The 17,403-nt window shown below is 37.3% G+C and overlaps 1 protein-coding gene across 27 annotated transcripts in view; it reads right to left on the bottom strand.

The window, feature by feature from the left end:
* Nucleotides 1-17,403, bottom strand: part of LOC129269699 (uncharacterized) — a 181,306-nt gene that overhangs the window by 141,983 nt on the left and 21,920 nt on the right. For 25 of the 27 annotated variants that reach the window (XM_064105260.1, XM_064105258.1, XM_064105259.1 and 22 more), the window contains 19 exons: nucleotides 17,152-17,268; nucleotides 16,589-16,720; nucleotides 15,900-16,019; nucleotides 15,356-15,478; nucleotides 12,694-12,813; nucleotides 11,757-11,867; nucleotides 11,265-11,384; nucleotides 10,597-10,836; nucleotides 9,757-9,873; nucleotides 8,669-8,902; nucleotides 7,562-7,795; nucleotides 6,609-6,845; nucleotides 5,915-6,154; nucleotides 4,482-4,601; nucleotides 3,825-4,061; nucleotides 3,002-3,238; nucleotides 2,515-2,640; nucleotides 1,778-1,897; nucleotides 31-150 (listed from right to left, as the gene is read on the bottom strand). In XM_064105260.1, coding sequence (XP_063961330.1) covers nucleotides 31-150; nucleotides 1,778-1,897; nucleotides 2,515-2,640; nucleotides 3,002-3,238; nucleotides 3,825-4,061; nucleotides 4,482-4,601; nucleotides 5,915-6,154; nucleotides 6,609-6,845; nucleotides 7,562-7,795; nucleotides 8,669-8,902; nucleotides 9,757-9,873; nucleotides 10,597-10,836; nucleotides 11,265-11,384; nucleotides 11,757-11,867; nucleotides 12,694-12,813; nucleotides 15,356-15,478; nucleotides 15,900-16,019; nucleotides 16,589-16,720; nucleotides 17,152-17,268 — 3,105 coding nt within the window. The remainder of the gene's footprint in view (nucleotides 1-30; nucleotides 151-1,777; nucleotides 1,898-2,514; nucleotides 2,641-3,001; nucleotides 3,239-3,824; nucleotides 4,062-4,481; nucleotides 4,602-5,914; nucleotides 6,155-6,608; nucleotides 6,846-7,561; nucleotides 7,796-8,668; nucleotides 8,903-9,756; nucleotides 9,874-10,596; nucleotides 10,837-11,264; nucleotides 11,385-11,756; nucleotides 11,868-12,693; nucleotides 12,814-15,355; nucleotides 15,479-15,899; nucleotides 16,020-16,588; nucleotides 16,721-17,151; nucleotides 17,269-17,403) is intronic. The other 2 variants (XM_064105238.1, XM_064105241.1) reach the window with 2 other exon arrangements.

The raw sequence follows: 17,403 nt of genomic DNA, 5'->3' as shown, positions 1-17,403 counted from the left end.
GAATGTTCACCAATGAGGAAGTAAAAGTACCATTTTCACAGTTCAAGCCTTCAAAACCAGGTAGGCACTGACAAACGTAGCTGCTTCCTGCCGAATGCTCGTAGCAGGTTGCACCGTTCATACATGGGTTGCTATCACAAGGAAACACTTCTACGGGTGGTGAATGGATGGTGGAGGATATATGTAAGATGACAAACATTGATATTCCCATTGAAAGTGATATGAAATGTAATCTTTGTTTAATATAAAGAATGAAATGAATTGATCATAATTTCATCTTTAACCCTAAATAGACTGGGCTATTTCGACGCCTAAGAAGACTGGGGGGGGGGCTGATTCAGCCCCCCTTATGATCTCGGCCATCGATCGCGCGATCGCAACAAAAATTGGCACGCACATTACCCATGGCATTATCTACAAAACCATAATATCAAATTCTGCGAAAAATCTCATTGCTCATTAATTATGCTAATTAATGCGTACAATCATAAGTTTGCTCTAAGTAATAAAATAATGCCCCTAGAATGCTATATTTTGTTTCACATACTCTAGATAGGCATCTGATCAAATCTATTTTTCAAAAATTTCAACATCACATTTATTTTCTTATGTATTCTATTGTTTTCTAAATTTCTTATTGATTTTTTTGTTTTTAGACATTTTGTTTTTTATTGTTTTTTCAATGGAAATTGTCGGGGACTTTATTTTGACCATAAACAAGATAAAATGAATTGATTTTAAGCAGTAAAAGGAAAAATAATGATACATTTTATGAATTTTGGCTTAAAACACCTTGCATTGGATTAGTACACAAATTCACGTTTTTGAGTAATTTTGGGTCTGCATGCACTTACAAAATGTTGCGTAATTTCGGAACCGCGTACCCGGTGGTTGCAATTTTGGTCTCAAAAGTTGCGCAAGAAAAGTAAAAAGTCAGCGAACGATGCGGTCAAAAAATTTCAAGCGGCGGAGTTATCACGAAAAATGTCAGGGGGGGGGGCTAAATCAGCCCCCCCAGTCTTCTTAGGGTTAAGTAATAAAATGTAAAAGAATTAGTAATTTACACCCAAAAAGAGAATTCACCACAGAAAGGTTTAAGAAAAAAGGTTTTCTTGGTTCCAAAGGATCATAATACAGAGAAACAAAATACTACACAATTAGAATGGTAATATTTGAAAGAACATTTCATGATAAAAACGAACATTAGGGATCATCTGCCCAAAAATGAGATGGAAAAAATATTAGATTTCCAATTACCAGGGGATTCACCATGAAAGATAAGAAAGAAAAAAAAATAGTGTTTCCATAATAATACCATAGCCACACTGGTGGCGAAATCAATCAAAGCTATTTCTGACATACCATCTGTCAATTTATCATTGGTGTGACTGCAGAATACAGAAAATTTAATTTCTTTGTAAGTCCAACCCCTTTTTTTCTCAAATTTTGCCTAAGTCAAGAACTGAAAGTAGGGTATTCTTTTCGAAAAGAATGCTCTCAAACTTTCAAACCCCCACTTTCTTGCCTTTCCAATTCTCCTCCAATTCTTTTCTTATTTCAGTCCTTCCATGACTTTGCACATAGAGTACCATAAACCTCTTCCGCGATTGCTCATGCCACCATGCAAACCTTCAACCATCATCAAAGTCTATTATTTCAGAAAAATCGTATAAGGGGTTGGACATACTTGCTTTATGGAATTGCCTAGATCAAACTTATATCCCATCACCGATGAATGAGTAATGATGACGAGATTACAAAAAAAAAAAAAATGTACCATTTTCACAATTTGTGCCCTCATATCCTGGTGTGCACACGCACACATAGCTGTCTCTTCCAAGATGTTCAAAACATGTAGCTCCGTTTTGACATGGATCGCTATCACATGGATAGAGTTCTAATAATTGGAGGGGGAATGTGAAAAGCTCACTCGATAACAAAATTGGAATACAATACTGAAAAAGTATTATTCTTCAAAAGATAAATCTGGGCCCTGTTAAATAAAATAGTTGAGTGACTGAATTCAGGGACGATTTCTTTGATTTATGATACATAACAGTGAGTGTGATCAATCGTAGAAATCAGCCCCATTATCAAATGCTGAGCTTTGTGTTGCATGCCTCAGATATCAAAAATATGATTTAGGCTGATCTTAAGATAGGCTAATGGCATAAAGGGTTAAACATTACTATGCTGTAGTTTTTTTCCACATCTTGTTCCCAAACCCACCCTCTGAATATGTGAAATGGGTAGCTGCTGTAGCACATTAGCAAAGTCTAGCTGATGTAAGCATTATTAACATTAATGACATTGAATATTTTTTGTCAAAAAGATGAAACATAATAGTGATACATTTCCAAAGTAAAACTATACATTTTTACAAGCAACATAACTAGGGGAGTATTACTTGTTTCTAATTGAATTGAAATCAATACAACTGTAAAAGTATTCCTTATAAGCTACACAACTCTAAAACTGGCAATCCAAGATATAAAATAGCCTCAAGTAAGATACCTGTTTCGCAGCGATCTCCTGTAAAACCTATTGGACAATCACAGAAGTAGCTTGCAGAGTCATCGCTGCCTGCAAAACACACACCTCCATTCATGCACGGGTCAATGGTACAACCAGTTGTGGCCACTAGAGAATAAAATAAACGATTATTATCAGAAGTCGAATTAAGACGCAGATCATACTTATGGTTCAAAGCTTTTGTAAAATGATATTTACAAAGAAGACAATTACAGACTTCCATCTTTCTCCATGAATAATTGATTCAAATCTTTCTAAAAGCAAATAATGAGTTAATAGTACTTATGATGATGATGATAATAATGTGTAACATTTATGTAGCACTTTATAGAATATTTCAGAGCATCACAAGAGAAGAGGTAGGAAATTCTTCTCTTCCTGTCCTACTATTTCATTACTGCTCTCCAATTGTATTGTCAAATCTTCACAAAGAGCAATGCAAATTCAAGGAATGAAGGTATAACATTACCTAGCTGGCACAGAGCACCGGCAAAGCCATCAGGACAGGCACACTGGAATATATTCTGCTGACCAGTACAGCTCCCGCCATTCATACAGGGGTTTGGGTCACAGTTATCCTGCAAAGGTTCTGCACAGGTCGTCCCTTGCCAATCACCAACGCACTGGCAAAAGAAGTTTGCCCCGCTGACATCCTCAAAACAATTGGCTCCATTCTGACAGGGTTCACTCATGCAGGCTCCAACAACTGTAATGAATTAATAATTTCACCAAATCATTAGTTTTGGGAGATATATTAATTTGATTTGAATTGATTTGGAAGTCAAGTCTACTTTAAAAAGATATATAAATATTTTTCATTTATACATTATCTAATTTACAAATACAAATTATCTGCAGAATATTCCATGACAGATGTGAACAATGCTCCAGTTTCAGAATAATTGTTTCTCATTTCCAACAATGAAACACAAAATCAATAAAAGTACAAAAGCACAGAAGACACTTAAAAAGAGCTACATAAACTACAATAACTAGCAATATAACAAAACCAGAATCTTAAAACACAGAATATGTAGGGTAACACAATAATGATTTCAAATTTAAGAGCAAGATAGCCTTAGCTCATATACTGAGTGGTCTGGAAAGAAGCCAGAAAACATCAGAGAGCCATGTGCTGTACAACTTAAAGCCTGGATAGCTTAAAAGGGGAAGATATCAGGCCCTTAAATCAAACAAAGACTGGCTGTCTGAATGATAACTTGATGAGACTTTGAATGAATGGCTTGTCTGTACATATTTCTCTCTTTAAAGCAATTTGCAAATATCCTCACCGTTTTCACACAGGTCTCCAGAAAACCCTAGGCGGCAGAGGCACATGAACTGAATGCCATCCTCCACACAGGCTGCACCATTAAGACAAGGATCAGGGTTGCATGGTGTTATTGCCATCTCACAGTTGTCTCCTTGGAATCCATCAGGACAAAGGCAGAAATACCCCGACTCAGATGACTCCTGCTGGAAACAGGCAGCTCCATTCTGGCAGGGTTGAAGGTCACAGGCCATTTGCACTGTAAAACAGAGAAGAAAAAAAAATGAAAACCAGAAGCTGACAGAAAAAACGAATATGAAATGTAATAGTGTTTCACACTGTTTGTCTCAAACAATAGCAAACAGCATTATTTACACTTCTTAGATTGCATTTTAATATACATATAACAAATACCAGTGTGGTGTTTTATAAATCTGTGTGTTTCAACTTATGAATGACTAAATGTATGACTGCGCTAAATGAGAACCCCCCAATTATCAATTTGAACACTATGGGAGTGCACTTCATATTTTTGATATTTATTAACAATCAAAATTTTAATCTACAAAGTCTGATCAAAATGATTGAGAATCTTATTTAGTACCTCAGAAATAGTCACGAGTAACGTGTGAATTTTTACAAAGCGTTTCAAGTAACAGATTAATGTCTCAAATCTTACCATTTTCGCAGTTTGTTCCGGTGAATCCAGTTGGACACTGACAGAAATATCCATTGGTGTTAGAGGCCTCAAAACACACTGCTCCGTTCTCACATGGCATGCTGGAACAGGACTCCAAAACTGTAAATGAGAGAATATTTATTAGTTACAAGCTCACACACTGAACCCACAATACACTATAAAACATGCACATGGGTGTAGCCAATTGCGAATGTGTATTGAGTAACCTGTGGTTTTAAAATCCCTTAATTATGCATTCAAGAGGCAGCTCTCTGCATTTTGAATGCACCATTCACCTCTAGCATGTAAACTGGAGGAAGTGTGTATTTCTTTCAAAGAAGAGGCTATGGTCAGGACATTGACACGCTAACTGAGCTCCATATCAAACTTTATTGCTAGGCTTGTACTAGTCCAGGGTAATTATATCCAAGTTCCTTTTGGAGTGGATAGAGACATTAAATAGGAGGTGATGTGAACTATACATGAGTTGGTTATTATTATTATCATTTGTTCAATTATTACTACTATTGTGATATTTTAATAGCAAGCAGATGCAGGCTTGTTTGTGCAAATACAGAATTCAGAGGGGACAATATTTTTACTGTTGCCTAGAGCTGTCTTATTTTTTTAGATTTAAATTTCTGGTATTATTAGCACTACAGGCATCTCGACAAACCACACAGTTATTTAAAAACACTTTTCTTTAGCGCCTTTATGCTTCTGGAACCATGTAAATACCCTTAAGTGAGCTTCATTGCTACTTACACACTCAAACACATGTATTATTTGTGTATCGATGAAAAATTTACCAGAGAATTCATGTTATTAAACAAAGGAGTAATTCAAAGCTTGTTCAGATGCCAAAGAAATTAGGCATATTCATGGAATGAAACAAAGATATGTGAACTTATAGGGATTCAGGGAGAGGGGCCAAGCATGTCAATTTCTTATTCTAGAAAAGTGCCCCTCCCAGGTCAATCTTCAATCCACTCCTGAATCTATCAACAAGAGAAAAATTTGTACATTGCTTATGTTTGTCAAATTCGAGAGTGCTCAACATTGATAACCCACGTTTGAAGATTAGGAACAATTACGTTATAACCCTTTTGGTGGTATTCTGTTAATTCAATCTAGGTTTAATCCTACTCTCAACTAGAATTTTAAACTACACCACAATGGAATGCTGGAATTCATACTTCCACATTCATGACATAGTGTACCAATTAATTGATTAAAATTCATTACTGTTTTGTACTTACCTATTATTTTTATGTCACAACAAATTAGTTTGCTGGTAAATGGTAAGGAAAATTTTTATTTAGCAAAGTGACATTCCCCATAAGTGTGGGCTAAACTAGACCATCACTGTCATTAAACCACCTAGAGTCTCGAAATTCACAATATTACATTTCACAATTTTCATTTCAGCTCACCTGTTTCACACACCGATCCGGTAAATCCCTCTGGACACTGACAAGTGAATGAAGTCTGCTGGTTGAGACAGGTGGCTCCGTTCATACAAGGATTCGAAGGCTGACAAAGATCAATAGCTTGACTGCAATCATCTCCCTCCCATCCTGGCTGGCAGAGGCATATGAACGATGAATCGCCATTTCCTGATACAAAGCAGACTCCTTCATTCTGGCATGGGTCGCTTGTACATCCATTTATTTCTATGGAGATAGCCATGATAGTCATAATTAGCGTAAAATAAATAAAATATAAAACCTTATATGTTAATTATTTATATCATTGTATACAATTATAACTGTATGAAATAAATTTGTATTATACTATGTGTTCTGTTGGCAATAAAATCTGAAATTTGATCTGAATTAAATCTGAATTTGAATTAAAATCATGACCAGTAACTATTTCATACATATTCCACAACTTCTGCTAGTGCATTTTAAGAGTGTATTAGTTTCATAGTTTCTATCTTGAACCATAAAAATATATTCTTGGTAGCCTTTCAATAATAAAAAAAAAATCAGAAAGAAAAAATCAATTAATCATGAACAACATCATACTCTACTATACTCGACTCTAAATAAGAGTAGGACAAAAGTGAAGATTATATCTAAAGGCATATTAATGCAAACAAAGTTGGTAGAACAGATTACCTACCTGTTTCACACATTATTCCTTCAAATCCATCAGCACAAGAGCATTCATATGAAGTCTGAAGATTGTTACACGTAGCTCCGTTCATACATGGTGAGGATGAACATACATCTGTGGCCAGTTCGCACACAACTCCTTCCCATCCAGCTTCACATAGACAGAAGAAGCTTTCATCTGATTGGCCACTAGCAAAACATGTTGCACCGTTTTCACATGGGTCGCTAGCACACGCCACAAGGACTGTAAAATAGAGTGAAACAATGCAACAGGGTCTTGTATTGATAATGATAATAGGCATATATATATATAGTGCCATATAGTGCTATCTAGAAATATTCTATTCCGAGGCACGATGTTATCATTATTACCTGCCGGGTACCCATTCACCTCACCTGGGTTAAGGGCAGCACAACGTGGATAAATTTTGTGCTGAAGGAAATTATGCCATGGCTGGAATTTGAACCCATGACCCTGTTTCAAAGTTAGACGACTAATCCACTGGACCACAACGCTCCACATTATTGCCATTATTTAAATCAGACCCACTCTTTATCAAAGGTTTGTATCTACATGTAAGCGTCATAATTTTATTCACAAAAAGATAATATATACCAGAAATTAAAACTATTAAAAACATATCATTTAAGTATAATTCTGCTAATATTTTAATGTTTCCAAAACAGAACAGTAAAATAAAAGACCCCGCTTATCCACTAAAGGAGAAACCAGACAAAATATGAAATGAATTCAAAGGTAAAATTTAAAAAATCATGCATAGCAATCATGATTCTGTCTTTGTTATGTGAATTCTTAATAAACATCATACACTCCTTAAAACCAATATATTTTCTGTAACTATAGAAATATGAGGATATCAAACTCATACAGACTAAACTTGGAAACACACTTGGAAAAAAATATTTTGGTTACTGTTAGTTCTTCCAAAGAGCCATTACCTGTCTCACAACTGTCCCCTCCAAACCCATCAGGGCATGTACATGTGAAAGATGACTGAAGGTCATTACATGTAGCACCATTGAAACAGGGGTCAGGATCACAGGCATTGATGGCCACGCTGCAGTCATCGCCTTCCCATCCAGGCATACAGAGACACAGGAAGGATGTCGATTGAGCACTGACAAAACAAGCAGCACCGTTCTGGCAAGGCTCATCATTGCATGGTGATTCAACTACAATCAAATACAGAAACAGTGAAAATCAAAATTGTCATCAAAATTGCCAACATTTTAGTTGCATTAACCTATTCTTGTCTACAGATAGATAATTCAATGATATGAAGTGTACAATGATATAATATTTTCTTGTATTATTACAATAATAATAACAATAATAATACTAGCTGGATATTTATAGTGCTTTTTGCCTGAGGATACAAAGTGCTGCTATTACTACCCCTGCTTCAGCTCGAGCTACCATCACCGGTGCTTAGTGCATTTAAGGGATAAATCCTGCCGGGTACCCATTCACCCCACCAAGGTCGAGTGCAGCACAGTGTAGATAAATTTATTGCAGAAGAAAAACACACCATGACTAGGATTCGAACCCGCAACCCTCTGTTTTAAAGGCAAGAGTCAGAACCACTAGACCACGATGTGCCCACATAAGATAACGTGTATTACACATATTACATGATAATTTACTGTCTGTGTGCTCATCCAAAGGATTTCAAGGAATTAATAACTCTTGCCAGGTACCCATATTCTCCTATGTTGAGTATAGCAGTATAGATTAATATGCATTTGTGATGAAGCAGGGATTGAACCCAGCACCATCTGGAGCAATTCTCATGGTAATAATTCAAAGTCTAATGTTTCAAGATAGCAGAAGGCTAAAGTTTACACGAATTTGAATATAAATCATATTGTATATTATTTCAAAGGCAATAAAAAGCAAAAAATACACTTCATAGAATTTGCAGGGAGAAAGAAATGAATCTACAATTTGACAATTCTCTCTTGTGAATCCTAAAACTTTTAATTGTAATGGCATTAAAAAAATGGGGGAAAAACTGGAATTTACTGGGAGGAAAAAAATCCACCTACCATCTTGACAATTCTCCCCTGTGAATCCTGAAGGGCAATTGCAAGTGTAAGATGTCTGGAGGTTGGTGCAGGTTGCTCCATTGAGGCAGGGTGAGGGGTCACATTGGTCTACAGGACTAGCGCAGACCGTCCCTTCCCATCCATCAGCACACAAACAGAAGAACTCATTCACAAAGGCACCTTCAAAGCAAATACCTCCATTCAGGCAGGGACTGGGATTACAGGCATCAATTTCTGGAAAAGTAAAAAATACTTGGATGTGACAAACTTGTAGGAACTCAAGCTTTATCTATACAAATGTATCATGATCCTCAAGGATCTGGCTAAAAATATTCACATCGAATGAATGTAGAAATGTACGGGTTGGTGGTATTGATGTTCCCGAGTGTGAATAGTTTTTAGCATGTTCCAAGAATTAGTCATTGTATATTTGTTTTATTTCATTCCACCTGGATCATTCCTCATCATATCACATAAGAAATAAAGAAGGAAAACGGTTCATAACTTATAAAAAAAGTTGATCTAACCTTTCAGATATGCTGCTTGCAAACTTTGCAGACAACCAGACATGGGGTGACCGGTGAGTACAGAATGCAAATAGTGACTTTATTTACCTGGTGTGGATCAAGAGCTGATGTTGCTCTGTGGCTTATCATGCTCTTATGGCATACTTGCTAATTGCTATTCACACTCAAGTATGTGTATACCTTCCGTGCAAACCACTCAATGCAAGCAATACAAGAGATTCTTTCATTATGCAGCTTACTAGAAAATTTTCACTTCAAAATTTGGTATCAGCCAATCAGAAACAGGCACTTTATATGTTTATTGACAGTTGTTTTCAGAAATTCAAAAGAAATTGCTTCATAAAAGTCTCCATGGTGGGAATTCAAGAAGCAGTTCATAGGTTACCCATGACTTTAGAAAGGACTAGTTACCTTTTCTTGGGCTGAATTACCCCTATGAAGCCGAAACAGCATATAAGAGTGTATTCAAGGCAGGCATACAGTTATAGGTAATGACTTTGTGAAACACCACCTTACTACCCAGTCTATTTTCTTGCTATGAATGTATGACCGTTTCCTTACCTGTTTCACAGTCAGTTCCTTCATATCCTACAGCACACTGACAGAAGTATCCACCATTCAAACCATCAAAGCAGAGGGCATTATTCTGACATGGGTTGCTAGCACAGGCTTGAAGAGCTATATTAAACAAACATAGTCACAAATACATGGCATTGCGTTTTGCCTTGAAACCAAATTAAGTCATAAAATTGTTATTTCATATTATAAAGCACAAAGCTAAATTCACTGACATTGCTTTCTTCCGTTAGTCTCCAGATGGATATCATATGTTTGCTCATAATCAAAGTAGAAGAAAAATTCAAGTGAATATTTCATAAATTCAAATATTGAAAAAAAAATTATAAATTCATCCATCAGTGCTTAAAAATCCAGTCAATCAATAATTAAAGATGTTAGAGACTGGCTGCATGGTTATGCTACAGAATTTACATCTTTCATAGACCCCAGCATGCTCGATCTCTGTCAGATTAATATCAATAAAAATAATGAATACATATATATATTTATCGCATGTAACTATTTCTATTTATTCTATTGTGCTGCAAGAGCTCACTAGATGTTGTACACACTAGTGGAATAAGTAGGTTTTTAATTTTAGTTTGAAAGTGTCTAAAGTTGTTGAATTTCTATTGCCAATGGGAAATTTGTTCCATAGAGGGTCTAGTTGATAATGCAAGATTGCATTAATGATTGGTAAAAAAAAAGCAATCGTATATCTTAAAACCCTAAATTTCATACATTCGTGGCATTTTAAAATAAAATCAGTGTACACATTAAACTACAAAGAGTTTTATCTCCAAAGTAACAAACATAAGAGCACTGAGCAAAATGCCATCTTACTTGTTTCGCAGTTGTCCCCTTCAAATCCAGCAGTACACTGGCACATGTAAGATGTCTGCATGTTAATACAGACTGCATTGTTCTGACACGGGTCTGGGTCACAAAGGTCAGAGGGCACCTCACATTCGGTTCCTTCCCAGCCATTGGGACAGGAACAGAAGTAACCATCCCCACCGCTCTGGGACTCGAAGCACACACCTTCATTGCGACATGGGTTGCTGCTGCAAGCTGTAGGTATATCTGGGAGACAACAAAGGGGGCAAACAAATGAGCAGTTAAAGTACATTTTCCCAATGTTTACCAAAAACAATAACATCAATTTGAAGGATTTTATTTTACATTTATAGATTTGTATTTGCATTGTTCTGCTCTTTTAATAACAGGGATATCATTATTTTCAGTTAGGGTATTTTTTACCTGTGGTTTTACAAAGTTTCTGTGGGAGATGCCAATCTTCTTTTTCATCACCCCCTCCCCCTCCCTCTTCAGATCTTGGCTCTGAAGCTCCAATTGTTGCAAAATTTTGGTCAGATTTAAGAACAAGTATAATGGAGTGGATATGCATTTTTATATTGAATTATGCAAATGAAAGACACATATTTCTATTTTTTCCATTTTCCTTAAATTAAGTATTTTGATTGAAAATCATGAAAAAAAAAAATACTTACTGGTTTCACAGTTAGTGCCAGTAAAGCCAATTGGGCAGACACATAGATAATTTCCAGAATCATCCTGTTGAAAACATGTGGCACCATTCAGACATGGGTCAGCGTTGCAGGGTGTTAGAACTAAAAAATAAGAAACAGTCATGTAAAACAAATCTAACTTCATTTGATATCATTATTTGCTCATGAAAAGCAGGAAACAAAACAAAAATAATATGCTTGGCATGCACCATGCAATAGGCCTACTAGCATGGTCAATCAATCAATTTATAACAAGGTTTGCTACTCATATAACGCAATCAAAAGTTGAAGAAGACAGTGAAGGCAATACAAATTAATGGAAATCTAGGCTCAAAACAATGCGAAACAAGAAAGCTTTTAAGATTTTCTTTTTATATTGACATATTGAAAGGACAAGAAAATTCCATGATAATAACATTGACAAAACACAGTGATTAAGATCAATACTGTACAATGTTATCTATGTTATCTTACATTGACAATATATTCCTGAGAACTGAGCATCACAGATACAGATGAAGCCACTCGGCATGTCAAGACATACTGCATTATTCTGACAAGGATCCCCAGTGCAGTCTGTTATATCTGTAAATAGAAGCAAAAAAGTGTACATTTTTTACAAATTAAAGAAGGCATGATTTTGAATGAAAATGCGAAATAATTTGTTCAGGCTGTTCCTCCTAATTCAATACAAACAATTTTGTTACTAATAAAACATAATTCAAATTTCTGAAATATAAATTCTGCAATTCAGATGGGTTTGGGGGGTTGATTCCTCCCCCCATTATTTTTAGGTGTTAAAAAATAGCTCTTGCAAGCCCTAGTTTTATCTTACAGGCAGGAATCTTATTTTTTATGATTTGGGCGAGGTATTTTGTCTGTCTTAGGGCACACAAAATATCCCATGCCGATAAGAGGCATTGGGGCTCAAATCAAAATATAGATTTAAGGATAAACTTGACATAAATGAAAGTAAAAGTAGTCTACTTTGTGGTAATTGGGTTAACGAACATGGAGACATTGAGTCCACGGACATGTCCTGGCAGGTGGCATATAAGAATAAATTAATGATTTCACAAGTAGTGAGGGCGCATCGTGGTCTAGTGGTTCTGACTCTCGCCTTTCAAACAGAGGGTCGTGGGTTCGAATCCTAGCCATGGCATGTTTTCCTTCATCAAGAAATTTATCCACACTGTGCTGCACTTGACCCAGGTGAGGTGAATGGGTACCCGGCAGGATTATTTCCTTGAATGCACTGAGCGCCGGTGATAGCAGCTCGAGCTAAAGCCGGGGTAATAATAGCAGCGCTTTGTATCCTCAGGCAAAAAGCGCTTTATAAATCCAGCTATTATTATTAGTCTATCTATGTGCAATATGGGTCTTAATCATACCAAGACAAACTTGCACTTACCAAGCTCACAATTAGTTCCAGTGAATCCAAGATCACAATTACATTGGTATTGGACACCATCAAGACTGCAAGTAGCTCCATTTTGACAAGGATTGGATTCACATGGATCAACTTGTAGAACTGCAGTTAATGGAAAAAACAGCCAGAAAACTTGCTAAGCAACGAGTCTTGTCAACAAGTAACATCTTAAAATTCTTAACATAAGTTTATTTGGACCTACCTTGCCTTGTGACAGCAGTATGCGTTTGAGAGGCGAGAAGTGAGCAGGGATGGAGTAAGGTCGGCTGCATGGGGTTGGTGGTTGGGAGCTTTTAACAAAAGGCTGTCTTGAGTAGTTTTTTAAATCAGTCATAATTAAAGTTCATAATTCTAAAAACCAGACCCTAGCTCACAAATTTAGAGTCACACAATTGATACATAACTGGTACCGGAGACTACTCAGCACTGCCTTTAGATTTATAATTGCATGAATTAGCATCCCCCCTCGTTGTCTTGGATGGGTGCGGCTACCCCCGCCCACAACTGCTAGACAAACTACCATCACAAGCCCTCCCCCCCTCCTTCATGTACAGTAACACTCCTGAAATATAGAAAATGTGTCCATGTCACATTTCTCTCTTCTTCCACACAGATTTAACCAGCGAAAGAATCCCCGTCTTATACTAAATACAGATGTGAGATGCTTCTTCCAGTCGCGCGCCGGACCTAGACCGTCGGCAGATAGCTCCATCCAGATCCAGCACCGCGGACCCGGGGACGACGCGGCCGGGCAATCATCCTCACTTACCGTACATTCACTGCAGTTTTTTTAATTTTAGGGTCGTCGAAGTACCGTAATACTAGACTGTACCGTACGTTGTCCGATTATATATATCTCCTGTAAGGAGTATATGCCTAACCAAGCACAAATCAGCAATATTACATACGAACCGCAATCTGGAATACATGAAATCTTCTTTGACGGAGCGTCGGACGGAGTCGGAGTACCGTACCGGTTCGTCCCCTATAGAGCGCTGGTGACTGCTGGTCGAGCTGGCGTGCGCAGGCTAGGCCGGCGCGAGGCCGGCCGTGATAGCTGCGCTGCGCCTCGACCTCCGCGCCATATATGCATGCAAGCCAGGAAATTTGGTTAGAAGCTGAATCGACCTCGCGTAGTAGGTACCGGCTTGGTACCCAGTGGTCCGCCCAAGGGAGATTATATATACGCACTAACGCACATAATTGATATTTTGAACGTTCCATATAAAATATGTTATTTATCCCAGAATTCACCACAGACTTACTGAATTGGTACCCATGTAGGCTAAATAATGAAAAAAGGGGGCGGGTAATTATTTTTTTTGTATGCAAGGTCACTATAGCTCTCTTTCCTTATTAAAAAATGAAATAATTATAAGCTTTAGGCACCACACCTGGGGGCCGCCCCACCCCTTGAGTTCCCTATATGCACCTCCACCCATAAGAAAATGGTATGTGTAGGCCCTATATATATTTATGTATGGGTCCGAGGATATTTAAATATATGGTTATACATCTGTATAGATGTATGAGCGTGTGTATATTTATGCATTCATATTATGTATACAGTATATATTCATATGCTGCATAAAATGTATACAAACATCAATTTCCTCGCATTTAACACTTTATCCAAGATTTTGTTTTTTTTTGTTAAAAATTTGAATCCCATGATTTTGCCTAATCGTTAATGTTGTTTGTTATATTAATGTTTTCTTTCTCATGCATGTTTGTTTTGATGATGATCTTTCAATGTCAGAATTTTATATCAATAAACGTTTGAATTTGAATTTGTGTGGAAGAGGACACACGGCAGAAGAAAGCAGAAATATTTCAAATGAAAAATGTGTGAAGGCGCATTTGTTTTTCCTCATCAGGATCGAGCGGCCCCAGAGTATTTTGGCAAGGAGCGTGGCAGCTATGGAACCGTTGCCCGGGGCTGAAGCACCCCCAGAAATTTCCTCGAGGGTGCTGCTTGCTCCCTAGGCAGCACCCCCAGGTATTCTGGAAGATGTGTAAACTTTTTGAAATGTAACCAAAAAATCACCTTCCTTTTTTGCTCATTTCAAATTTCTCAGGATCAATTTCATCATTCCCAGGACCCAGCTATAGAATACGAACTAATATATTTTTAAATTAAATTGCAGGTGTATCTAGTCCTACAGCCCTATCATGCTCTCACTTCTTCTCTTTTCCTTTCCCTCCCGGGTTCCCTCCTCTTTTTCTTCTAATCTCCTTTGTTTTTCCTCATGAGTCAGCTAGGGAAAATGATAGGAGGGTTGTCGCCCCTACCCCCTCTTCCCCTTGTTGTAGCACCGCTTCTGTTTTATCTCAATACATTCTGCTATATTTTACAATATGACCAGAATAATAGGAAGATCCTTCCTTCACTTTCGGACACTCCTTACCATGTCGAATCCATAATGATACATCAATATTATATTCTTCTTGCATGCTTATCTCAAGCAAATTTATTATACGAAATCCAATCAGGCAGCAGTTTAGGGGAGAAAGGGGGGGGGGGGTATATAATTATCTGACATTTTTCTTAGTATTAAAAAAATAAAATCCTATTTTTCACTTTCTTTTTGTCGTTTGTAAAATAAAGTATGCAACAATTTTGTAAATGCTGTGATGAACTAACCTGTCTCACAATTTGTTCCTCCAAAACCTGTCGGGCACACACAGAAATATGAATCGGTGTTGTCAGAGCTTCGGAAGCAGGTTCCTTCATTCATACATGGATTGTTGGCACATGGACTGTCCACTGAAATGATATACGTATAACTGTTTATTAATATTCTGATTTGAAAGAGTCGAACAAAAGAAAAAAAATCACGCTTCTTCTCGACTACCTATGTTATCTGTAATAAACGACACGTCACAGGAAGGAAATTTACCTCTTCCATTTTTTCTATAAGTTCTGTTATTTGATGAAAATAATTATCCCTGTTGAATTCCCTTTCTCTAATACCCCCCCCCCCCCTTCCTGGCTCTTTTCAGTTATATTTCTACCTTTTGTGCTCGGTGGGTTCACACCGTTTGTATGTAATCTCGAACAGTCCCCCCCCCCCCCCCCCCGGAAAAAAGGACAAAAACCGGTATGCAGCCATGCGCATTTACTATATCCTTTATACTGCTTTAATTGTTGAATATGATTACGATCTCCCTTATCATTAATTACGAACCTGTTTGGCAGTTGGTTCCCGTGAATCCAGACGGACATGAGCACACATAACTATTACCATCAGAAGCGGCTACAAAACAGGTACCTCCATTTTCACAAGGAGATGGATCACATGGAGTTACTGAAAAAAAAAACCAACATCAGAATGAATTTGATAACAAAAGATAAATCATAAGCCGTATTATATTCATGTGAAAATAATTTTCTTTTCGATCTGGATCATCTCCGCCATGAAAATTGTCATTGTTCACTATCACACTGTTCTTGCTTTCAGTTTTGTATTGACAACAAATTATAACGTTGCACTATTATCGAGTCTCAGCCTTACCCGTTCCATATCGAATTATATCTCTGTACCAGCTTTTAAAGTTTTCTTTACACATGGTCCTTTGGAAAAATATTCAAAATCTCTCAATTTAATTTGGAAATGGAGATATAAGGGAATACGATACAAACTAGTGGAATATGACATTTTCAATTGTATCACTTTTATTGATATTCATTCCACGCCTGTCTTGTTTATAGTTGGTAATGTCCAGCTTTGACATCTTATAAAGATCCTACCATGACTGTGTGTGAGTCTTTGAACTTTACGCGGTGTCAGCGGTGGGATTCGACCTCATGCCACTTGACTACATTTGCGCAGACTGAAAAATTAAAATCATGGTATATTTCAGTAAAGAGACTTACCCGTTGGGATAGAAGTTTGGCAAGTTGATCCTGTGAAACCTTGTGGACACTGACAGAAGAATGAAACACCGTCCAGAGAGCCGAAACATGTTCCGCCATTATTACATGGTGCGCTACCACAAGTGTTGATAACTGGAAATATTCAAAGGAAAAAAGATTATCAATCTATTTACGGTTTCGTAAACGAAAATGACATCACGATAATGAACAAAATTACACACGTAACATTTTGCAATCATGAACATGACCAAACAAATGAACTTCGTCCTAATAAATATCGAAAACGTTTCGGAACATATTCGCAGACCATATAGAATAGCATGCAACCAAGCCGTTCACGAGGGCATTTATCTTTTAAAGTAAACTTTGACTTTAATTCCAAGGTCTGAAAGAATTCTCTCAATGTTTGGACGCACTCTCTCAATTGCATTGAAATCAAGGGGGGAGGTTATATCGTCAGGAGGCTGGCCCTGCCCCATCCTACTCAGCCCACATGCAATAAAGGCTAATTGGATCATTGTACTGAAATGTTGAAAGCCGTTAGAGTTTTTCTTCTCACTCACCTGTTTCGCAGTTATCTCCCGTGAAACCCATTGGACACGCACAAAAATACCCACTTCCATCTGCCGCTATGAAGCATTCCCCGCCATTTTGACAAGGAGCTGAGTCACAGGTTAAAACTGAATTTTGAGACAAAGACAACTCAACATCAAACTCTCGCAAATCGTATATTTCAACCCCCTTTTCCTATTCCATCTCGGATTTATTTTCCCATCAAGATGACATGTTTATTTTAAAAAACACAGCCGTCTTGG

The sequence above is a fragment of the Lytechinus pictus genome, chromosome 10 (assembly GCF_037042905.1).
Source record: "Lytechinus pictus isolate F3 Inbred chromosome 10, Lp3.0, whole genome shotgun sequence".
NCBI classification, from domain to species: domain Eukaryota; kingdom Metazoa; phylum Echinodermata; class Echinoidea; order Temnopleuroida; family Toxopneustidae; genus Lytechinus; species Lytechinus pictus.
This window is presented reverse-complemented; position numbering and strand designations above follow the sequence as displayed.